Here is a 10,982-nt window from a genome sequence, read left to right as displayed (position 1 = left end):
CAATTAACAGTTGTGCCTTGTTAAAAGTTCATTTGTTGATTTTCTTTCCTTCTTAATGCATTTGAGCCAATCTGTTGTGTTGTGACAAGGTAGGAGTGGTATACAGAAGATAGCCCTATTAGGTAAAAGACCAAGTCCCTGTTATGGCAAGAACAGCTCAAAAAAGCAAAGAGAAACAACAGTCCATCATTACATAAGACATGAAGGTCAGTCAATTTGGAACATTTCAAGAACTTTGAAAGTTTCTTCAAGTGCAGTCGCTATGATGAAACTGGACTCATGAGGACCACCACAGGAAAGGAAGACCCAGAGTTACTGCTGCTGCAGAGGATAAGTTTGTGTAAGAGCTATTTGACCAAGAAGGAGAATGATGAGGTGCTGAATCAGATGACCTGGCCTTACCAATCACCCAACCTCAACCCAATTAAGATGGTTTGGGATAAGTTGAACCGCAGAGGGAAGGAAATGCAGCCAACAAGTCATCAGCATATGTGGGAACTCCTTCAAGACGGTTAGAAAAGCATTCCAGGTGAAGCTGGTTGAGAGAATGCCAAGAGTGTACAACGTTTTCATCAGGGCAAAGGGTGTCTATGTTGAAGAATCTCAAATATAAAATATATTTTGATTTGCTTAACACTATTTTTGGTTACTACTTGATTTCATATTTGTTATTTCACAGTTTTGATGTCTTCACTATTATCCTACAATATAGAAAATAGTTAAAATAAAGAAAAACCCTTGAATGAGTAGGTGTGTCCAAACTTTTGACTGGTACTCTATGTGGACACCCCTTCAAATGAGTGGATTCGGCGATTACAGCCACACCCGTTGCTGACAGGTATATAAAATCGAGCACAGAGCCATGAAATCTCCATAGACAAACATTGGCAGTAGAATAGCACCGTCATAGTATGCAACCATTCCAACAAGTCAGTTCATAACATTTCTGCCCTGCCCCGGTTAACTGTAAGTGCTGTTATTGTGAAGTGGAAATGTCTAGGAGCAATAACGGCTCAGCTGCGAAGTGGTAAGCCATACAAGCTCACAGAACGGGACCGCCGAGTTCTGAAGCGCGTAAAAATCGACTCTGTCCTCAGTTGCAACACTCACTACTGCCTCTGGAAGCAACGTCTGCACAACAAACTGTTTGTCGGGAGCTTTTTGAAATGGGATTCCATGGGCAAGCCTAAGACCACCATGCGTAATGCCAAGCATCGGCTGGAGTGGTGTAAAGCTCGCCGCCATTGGACTCTGGAGCAGTGGAAATGCCTTATCTGGAGTGATGAATCACGTTTAACCGTCGGGCAGTCCGACGAACGAGTCTGGGTTTGGCGGATGCCAGGAGAACGCTACCTGCCCGAATGCATTGTGCCAACTGTATAGTTTGGGGAAGGGTCTAGGGCTGTTTTTCATGGTTTGGGCTAGGCCCCTTAGGTCTAGTGAAGGGAAATCATAACACTACAGCATACGATGACATTCTAGACGATTCTGTGCTTCAAGCTTTTGTGGCAACAGCTTGGGGAAGGCCCTTTCCTGTTTCAGCATGACACTGCCCCCGTGCTCAAAGCGAGGTCCATACAGAAATGATTTGTCACGATCAGTGTGGAAGAACTTGACGGTCCTGCACTGAGCCCTGACCTTAACCTCATCGAACAACGTCGGGATGAATTGAAATGCCAACTACAGGCCAGGCCTAATCGCCCAACATCAGTGCTCAACCTCACTATTGCTCTTGTGGCTGAATGGAAGCAAGTCCCTGCAGCAATGTTCAAAAATCTAGTGGAAAGCATTCCCAGACGAGTGGAGGCTGTTATAGCAGCAAAGGGGGGACCAACTCCATATTAATGCCATGATTACTGATAACTGTTACCAAGCCAGCCTAGGACCTCCACATCCGGCCTCTTCATCTACAGGACCGTCTGAGACCAGCCACCCTGACAGTATTTCTGTCTGTAATAAACCCCTTTTGTGGGGAAAAACTCATTCTGAATGTCTGGGCCTGGCTCCCCAGTGGGTGGGCCTTGCTCCCAAGTGGTTGGGCCTATGCCCTCCCAGGCCCACCCATGGATGCGCCCCTGCCCAGTCATGTGAAATCCATAGATTAGGGCCTAATGAATATATTTCAATTGACTGATTTAGTTATACGAACTGTAACTCAGTAAAATCGTTGAAATTATTGCATATTGCGTTTCTATTTTTGTTTAGTATAGTTTGCCATCTATGAACATGTTTTTCTATGGACTAAGGCCAAATTCAATGTTTAATCAAATAATTGTTGTATATATATCGTTTTTTTCACTTCCCTACAGGGGTCCTACAATTCAAAATCAAATTGCAAAATTATCCATGCTATGACCATCTTAAAACAATGCCATATGTTAGCTTAGCAGATCCCCCCTTAGACTTGTTGGGGTTAATTGATGTGTATTGTCCATGTCAAATAAATAAATACATTGATTCTGTTAGAAATTTGGCCCTGTCCATATATGCCAATTCCCTCTAGTGTAAAGTTAATCAATCATCTTATAATTCTGCATGTTGTCGACTAATGGCTCAATTCAATCCGTAATGCTGAAGTTATGCGCTACAGCATCATTTAAATTTAAGGCAATGTTCCCGTGTTCGTGGAGACTACATTCACAGTAAATGCTGCATGACTCGGCTCAACCACAAATGACCTTTACATTTCAAGTGCGCTATAGCACTGAACTTCGGCAATACAAATGTATACCAATACAAAATGGAAAATAAAGGCATTGTCGTTACCTTTGTCTGTTTGAAGACGGTTCTATCTTTTCACAGCCGAATCTGCAAAGGAACGCATGATATCACAGTTACATTATCTGTAAAACTTCAGAGAATCAATTACTTTGATCTGAAATAAGGTTAATCTAAAGGTACAACCTTTGTATTGCATACATTTTCTGGTTAATAATCGTAGGGTGCTATTTTATTACCTGTCTTGGTACGTGTAATGCAATGGCTGACCCTTGATGATGTGTCCTTTTATAGTCAAATTTGTGTTGAGCCACCCACATTCAAACCGGTTCAGGTTGATGTTTTCTTCCCTATGTAGTTAGTCTCTGTGCATCAGTCTGTGCCAGGTTCCCAAGGTAAACTGGATGACCTGGACAGATTAGATGCCAGTGATGATTAACATGTCATTGTTAACTTAAGTTATATTTCACTGTAAATGATACAGAGTTGGATGGTTGTAAATGGTGGTTTGTTTCTTTTTCCTGTAAACTGTGCAGCAGTATCACAGTAAATGCATGAAGGTATACATGTATTTCTAACGAAAATATGAAAGTTCCTAACTGTATAGCTTACTGGACTCCTCCACAGCCATATCAAGGGTACAAAATATGGTTCCCTGATCAATTTGTTATAATACTGTATTTTCTATGTTTTTCATAGACTTGGAAGATTATCCCCCATTGTGACATATTTAAATAAACAAACAAATTATTCTGTTGGATAAAATACACATACAGAATTTAGACCTGAGGGGTTTACAACAAAGCAGGATCAGTGGGTTAGCCAGCTAATATGACTAAATATGTTTTACATATTATTTTGTGGCAGATGTACATGTTCCAGGAAATGGTGTGACAGAAAGAACACTGCAGTACGTGCCAAGTTCACATTCCCAACCCACCTCTCTCTCTTCATCGTCACTTCCACTAACTTCTAAATCATAGTCATTATGATGTAATAGGAATGTTAAGAGCACATTTTAACATTATGGGCAAGAATTGTAGTACTCATCATTGTATTCTCTACCAGAACGTTTGTTGGCCTTCTTTGATGTCATATAGGTTGATACATTGCTATGTTTTCATTTATAAAGCCTTTTTACAAAAAGTCCCAGTGTAGGCTACTAACCTCCTTGCTAAACTTTACATAGGAGTTACCACAGGGATGTCTAACTCTGGAAATTCCTTTGGTCTCTCATGACTTAGCTTTGTAAATCAGCTATTCGTTTTCTTGAACCATATTTGTGGAACAATCTTCGAAATGTTCTTCCATTTGATGTTTTGGTGCCTCTGGGAAATTCAGAAAGCTCATTGAGGACCTTATTACTGACGAATCTGTTTGTTTTTTATGACCCTGTTTTTCTTTCTGCCTACATTTTGTATTTACATTTTGATGTGTGTATTTCCGCGGCCTCCCAGAAGAACTTTAAGCTCGCCAACATCGCAGACGACTTCCGCTGCAGGGGACGGGTATGTGCTGTCTGGGGGCTGTATTCATGAAGTGTCTCAGTGGAGGAGTACTGATTTAGGATAAGTTTAGCCTTTTACATGGACAGGAGGGCCCTGATCCTAGATCAGCACTCCTACTCTGAGATGCTTGATACACACGGCCCCTGGTCACATTAGCTGTGGAGCGGTAGCTAAAAGCACCAAAGAAAAGTTTATATGAATTTTAAGGCCTATCACTCTGATGACCTTAGTTTAAGGAGTATTCATCTCTACAATAGCCTGCTCTACTGATTCATAGCCTATAGGCCCCACCCAACAAACACGCTACCTCTCTTCCTTTCTCTATGATGTCCAGGCAGTATCGTCAAGACCACAACTACCAGACGGCAGCCCGACAACAGTCGAGACCCCCGTGTCCGTGCCGTGTGACTACTGCTCTCCAGGGGACACTAGCGAGGCGGGGAAAGGGGAACCTGGGGCTGGAGTGGTGGTAGAGGTAGCGGTCAAGACGTGTCTGAAATGCGAGGTGTCCATGTGTCAGGTAAAGATCTGAGAGGCATCCATAATTTTAGCATCCATAATTCCAAATGCACCCATGGTAAAGCACTATGGAGCAGAAATATTCCAATATTCTTATTCCGTTATCTAAGCACTCTTTTTTGCATAGCACCAGTATTCTCAACACATTCAAGTGTTGGATGTGCATAACACTGTCTTTTTATTTATTTTTATTTTTTAAAGCTTTGTTTTATTTTACATTTTCAATCAGCAGGTAAGTCAAGACAAACATGAACTTTTTCTTCATTTTGTCCATTTCAGGAGCACGTGAAGCCCCACCTGGAGCTGCCTGCGTTTAGGGAGCACCCCCTGACTGAACCCCTGGGGGACCTGAGGAAGAGGAAGTGTCCCGAACACGATGAGATGTACCGCTACTACTGCATGGACGACCGGGTGTCTGTCTGCAACGCTTGTACCATCGAGGGGGGCCACGCCGGACACACCATCAAGACCCTGAAGAACACTATGAAGGATTTGAAGGTAAACAGCTCTAAAGTTATAAAACCTATAAAACAGTGAATAGGTTAATCACTGTGTGTTTAAGTCACGGGCACAACTTTCACTGGGGACAGGGGTGACATGCCCCCACCCCACACATTCTGAAATTGCATTTTTGTCCTAGGCAAATGTGTGCTTTAGGACCATGTGGACACCTCTGAGCGTGTTGGAGTGTTTATCTGACTGGATACCCCCACTTCTAAAACCAAAATTGCACCCCTGGTTTAGGTTACATATCGTTATGGAAGAGTGGTAGACTTAAGAGGTCTCTGTTTGTTGGTCTACTGGTCAGGAGGGGGATGTACAGGACTAAATGAAGCACTCTAAAAATGAAAGACCCTCACTTAGAACACACTCGCACACAAGAAGTATGTACTCCCTATCACTTTCGATCAAACAAAAAGGTACACACACAAAGAACACACCTCTATACTCTAGACGAGGCCTCCACAGAATGGCAATTGATGAGTCTAGAACACAGGTGAATGTCATTGTCACTGCTGTTGTCTGACATGGTTGAGCGAATGAGAGACAATGAGTGAGTCCCAAATGTCACCCTATAACCTAAATAGTGGGAAGAGAGAGATCCCATAGGGTTCTGGTCAAAAGTAATGCACTATAACGGGAATAGGGTGCCATTCGGGACTGAGACAAAACATGATGTGATCTCACTGTTTGAATGAATTGTTCAAGCTGCTTCCGAACCAATGTGAAAAAGGGAGACATTTCTAGTTGAGTTCACCATTTACCCTCACTATAGTCTTGTTGTCATAGTGAATGTAACATCTCTGTCCCCTCCTTCAAACCCACTCTCTCCCTCTGTTTCTCTCTCTCTCTCCCAAACTCCCACTCTGTTCTCAGGGCTCTCTGGAGAACCAGCTACAGAAGGTGGACAGGAAGCTGAACAAAGCAGAGAAAAATCTCCAGGAACAGAAGGAACAAGAACGACTGAACAAGGTGATATTGCTGATCTAGGATGAGGGCAGCCGGTGATTGTCAAGCAAATAAATACCGGTCTCACGGTAATTGACCGTTAATTAACATAAACACATTTCCCATCTCTTGGCTTCCACGCATAGCCTATAAGCCAATGATGCAGAACTTTGGAACATCTACATAAAAAGTTAATATAGCCTACACCATCACAATAAATCCATTATTTATTTTAGTCTAAAGAAAAATGATATGAAGAAAATGAAGTCTATTTCAGAAGAGCATAATCTGAGTTGTCTTTATGTTAGGCCGTGATCTGGCTATGCCATATGGCTGTGGGCTACACTAGTTCAATTAGCAGAGAAGATTTGTTTAGAATTCCGTGGCATTATTTTATAGTGTGAAAAATACAGTTGAACATTGCTGAATAAAATAGGAGTGTGCACATGGGGCTATTCTGTGTTGAGCGGTTAACAAAGAAACCGTTCCTCCTATATGCTTCATCTAGAGTTATTTATGCAACTTTAGTTGCTCTACATGTTTTGATTTTTAATACATTCTAAGTCGCATCAAAGGCATGAGCTCTGCTTTGTTTACTGCTCAGGCTGTACACACTTAATCAGTCTCTCATTCACAATTTAACAAGCACTTGATAATGCCTCGAATTTCCCGGCGGCATCCTCTTTGTGTGGCCGTAATGTCCCCTAAAAAAATCCATGCATTTTTTGTCCGATGTGCCCTTGTGCTGAATATAATAATTATAATTCCCTTCTCCAGGCGTCATGCTCCAAAGCACCTCACTCACATGGCTCTCTCAGATTGCTCAATTCTTATTAGCCAATGCCCGTCACGTGATCGGGTCTTTCTCACAGGCTAGGTGCATATTGAAGACATTAGAATAACTGTCCACATTTACTTTTTGGCAGACTATTCTTGATTTAATCTTGTCTTTACATATACTAAATCATATAAGTGTGAAATTAGTTTTGATTTAGAATGGATCATTATCATGCACCTGTCTCGAAACAGGGCCAGCGGGAAAAAATACATGTCATCTATGCACTTAAATAGCAAATGGAGGACGCTTTTCACGTGGTTAATTTTCAGGCAGTTCAGGCAGTTGGCAAGTTTGGTAGGCTACTAATGACCATCAGCAACAACAGAGTTTGGAGAAGCCTAATTACAGTGACTAAACTGTCACATGGAATTTGACTGCCATCATGACTTGTGACCACCCGTGTGGCGGTAATATGCTCACCGTAACAGCCCTATCTAGGATCAGTTTTGCATTTAAGATTGTAATGAACATGATTATGGACAGGTGTTCGCACCTGATCCTTGATCACCACTCCTTTCCATAATGTAAGATGTCATGTATTTGTATTGTTTACAGAGCTGTATATTTAAATTTGTTGTATTAACAAATATATATATTTCATCTATTTTCATGTCTGAAGATGAGTCAACTTTTGATCACTGATTAGTTAGTTTTTGGTTAAACACACACCTACCTCTTAACCCTCTCCCTCTCTCTGTGCAGAGGTTCCTGGAGGACGCAGACCAGCGGGTCACAGCCTTGGGGGAGGTGTTACAGGTCCACCTGGAGGGCTTCCTCACCTCCCTCAGGGAATGTTCCTGCTCCCACGGGGTCGAGTGTGGCCCCAGCATCCAGCGGAACATAGCCAAGGCGGTCCAGGACCATTCCCGTCTGCAGGATGTCCACAGTGGCATCCAGACTCTCGCCCAGGAGAACGACCCCTTCCGCTTCCTGGAGGTCAGTGTGCGGATTAATTGATATACATGGACAAATGGATGTGCCTTTAACATTCTTTTTAAAACCGTCCTGCTGTTCCTAAGTAGCTTTATTGTTTTATTTTCATTAACTAAATGTTATTATTTTTTTGATGGGGATTGGAAAAGATGCAGACAATTACATTGATGGAAGTTACAATCCCTGCAATAGTAAAGCTGGTCTACACCCCCCCCCCCAAAAAAAACACACAAATAATGATGGTGATGTTATTCTTTGCTTCTCTGATTTGCTGTTTAGGCGTACAAGTCATCAAGCAAAAAGTAAGTGGGTTATGTGTGTGTCTGTAACGTTCTTTCTCCTCCTCTTCGCTTGAAGAGGATATACAAAAATAAGAGAAAACAGGTCAGGAACGTGACAGTCTATGGGTGTATGGGTGTTGCGCCATTTGCAGTGTGTTTGTGCGTGTGTGTGCGCGTTTCCGTGTGTGTGAGCTTTGTCTATGGGTGACATTTCATTTGTAATGCGTGTCTTTCTCTCTCCAACTGTCTATGGGTGATGTGCCATTGCTAATGCGAGTGTGTTTGTGTGTGTTTGTCCCAGTTTCTGCAGGCAGTTGAAGAAGCCTCTGTTCCACCCAGAATGCGCTTGCGTGGACTCAGACGGCCTGGCCGAGTCCATGGAGGCTAAACAGGAAGACTTCCTCACTGAAGTACACTCTCACGTCTCTCACCTCATCAACGAGCTCTGTAAGTAACTGACTGGTGTGTGTGAGAAAGGGTAGAGGGAACTAGAGTGTGTTGAATAATTTTAACTTCAATTGTATGTTTGGTTGGATTTTACAAAAGCCCTTTGGGTTTCCAGGTTCACATGTACATTTATTTGTACCTTTTTTTTTTCTATCTGAACTGTTTGTCTTTTAGTTGTCTTTTTTTGTGTGTTCAACAAATAAACCAACCTAAAGAATGTACTTGAAACCACAAACACTTTTCTCCTCAGACTTGATTGCATGCATGATAGAACAGCAGAATATGTACTGCAACATGTCTTCAACTACGCTGTCGGACGCTCCTCTGTTTCATCAACAAAACCAATAACAAGAGGCTCTGAGGCGAACAGTGGCACAGTTTCACCAAATGTGGATTCTACCTTTAACAGTTTTGTCTTCTACCAGGTCCCGTAGTCCGGGAAGAGGAGGACAGCGGAGGAGAGGAGGAGGAGGAGGAGGAGGATGATGATGACGACAGCAGTGATGGAGATGAGCAAGAAGAAGCTGAGGAGGAGATGAGGAGTGAGGAAGAGGAGGCTGTACACGACCAGAGTGAGTCAGCAGACGAACTTTACAGTCCCGAAGGGCAGGAAGACGAGGAGGAAGAAGAAGAGGAGGAAGAAGAGGAGATTCATTCAGACTGATGAAATTACTTCCATTTAAGTCTGATTTTCAGTCAAAAAGTCATGCATTGATGTCAGTGGGAGAATGTGTGAAAAGGCTACTTTGGATTTTTCCATAAATTACCAAAAGAACAATTTTGGGAAACCTTTTAAATATTATACATCAATCTTTAGAAGATGAGCTGTTTGAGTGCATATGGCACCCTATTTCTTATATAGTGCACTACTTTCGACCAGGGCCCTATATAGGCAATAGGGTGTCATTTGGAACGTAGACAATTTTTTGTTGTTGTTCAAGATTATACTGTAATAACTAAACACTTGAAACTGGGCTTCTCATTCTAACCTCATACGTTTTTTGTTGTTGACTAAAGCACTTTATGTGCCCAACCTCTCTTTTGTAGACCTGGGTTCAAATAGTATTTGATTTATTATTATTATTATTTTCAAATACTTTTCTGCGTTTGCTTTGTAATGTAATATAGTTTTGGATCTATTCTATTGCTTCCATTAAGCCAGGCAAGCTTGATCAAGCACTGCTAGAAGTATTTGTAATAATTTCACCTAGTATTTGAACCCAGGTGCGGGCTGTATTATACATCCAGGGAAAGCCACATCTTAAGTATTTATTTTGATTCTCAGGAAGATGTATTATAAGGTGTTTATTATTTGATGGCACTTTGATAAATACTATTGAAAGGTATTGCACTGACCACTTGCAGAAATGTATGTCTTCATAAACTACAATGGGCTACCTGACTAATTATACACCATTAGTGCATTTAGTTAGCATGGTCCCAGATCTGTTTGTGCTGTCTTGCCAGCTCCAATATGAATGACCATCATAGTTGGCAAGACAGCAGAAATGGATCTGGGTCCAGGCTAGCATTTAGGTGTTCATGTGTAACCAGACAAATGTGAGTACATATCCTGACTTAATTCTGTTTGATGTGAATTTTATACCAATGAAAGTTAGATGATAGAAGACTTGTGGATGAGTGTGTGAAGCGTGGGTGTGTTTTTCAAAAGCTGTTTGAAATTTATGTAAAAGTTGGTGAGCTATATGTTTATCAGTCTATCGTTTAATAATTAATTGTTCTTATGGTATTATGTTTCATCAGTTGCATACCTGGGTTGTATTCATTAGGCACCAAATGGGGGGGGGGAACAGACTGAAACAGAGAGAGATCTACCAGCACTGGTTCAATAAGTAGCCCTTGTTGTCCTTTTCCGTTTGGAAACGGTGTGCACTAATGAACACAACCCATGTCTCATGACTTGTAGTTCTGAGAAATATTTGAAGGCCTACTTCTAGTGGTTGTAGCAATAGATAACTTGTTACTTTAGACATGTTTTGTATCGTTATCAATTTGCACAGTTCTGCAAAGAACATAGTGATAAATAGCTTTTTTGTCCTGCAAGGGATTTAAAAAAAATGTGATCTGAAAAATCTATAATATTTTGGGGGATTTTCATACTGGTGATTTTGAATGTGGTAAAATTGTCATTCTATCCAGCCAATAAACTCAGCATGAATGTTATTATAATAGCACATTGCATTCATATAACATTTCATTGGCTTCTTTCAGACCCCACATTCTTTTACATTATTAATTATTTTTCTCCTTTCACTTTTATGAATTCTT

General features: G+C 41.4%; 1 protein-coding gene across 1 annotated transcript; it reads left to right on the top strand.

Annotated features, from left to right (window-relative positions):
- Nucleotides 1-1,176: 1,176 nt before the first annotated feature.
- On the top strand, nt 1,177-9,357 carry LOC120030292 (E3 ubiquitin/ISG15 ligase TRIM25-like). The gene is made up of 10 exons (XM_038975629.1): nt 1,177-1,201; nt 4,060-4,226; nt 4,561-4,746; nt 5,025-5,243; nt 6,123-6,218; nt 7,735-7,968; nt 8,245-8,267; nt 8,548-8,693; nt 9,119-9,289; nt 9,323-9,357. Exons 1-10 carry the CDS (start codon nt 1,177-1,179, stop codon nt 9,355-9,357), a joined length of 1,302 nt encoding a protein of 433 aa, XP_038831557.1.
- The last annotated feature ends 1,625 nt before the right edge of the window (nt 9,358-10,982 follow it).

Source organism: Salvelinus namaycush, chromosome 36 (assembly GCF_016432855.1).
Source record: "Salvelinus namaycush isolate Seneca chromosome 36, SaNama_1.0, whole genome shotgun sequence".
NCBI classification, from domain to species: Eukaryota; Metazoa; Chordata; class Actinopteri; order Salmoniformes; family Salmonidae; genus Salvelinus; species Salvelinus namaycush.
The sequence above is the reverse complement of the archived record's forward strand: the minus strand, read 5'-3'. Positions and strand labels throughout refer to the sequence as shown.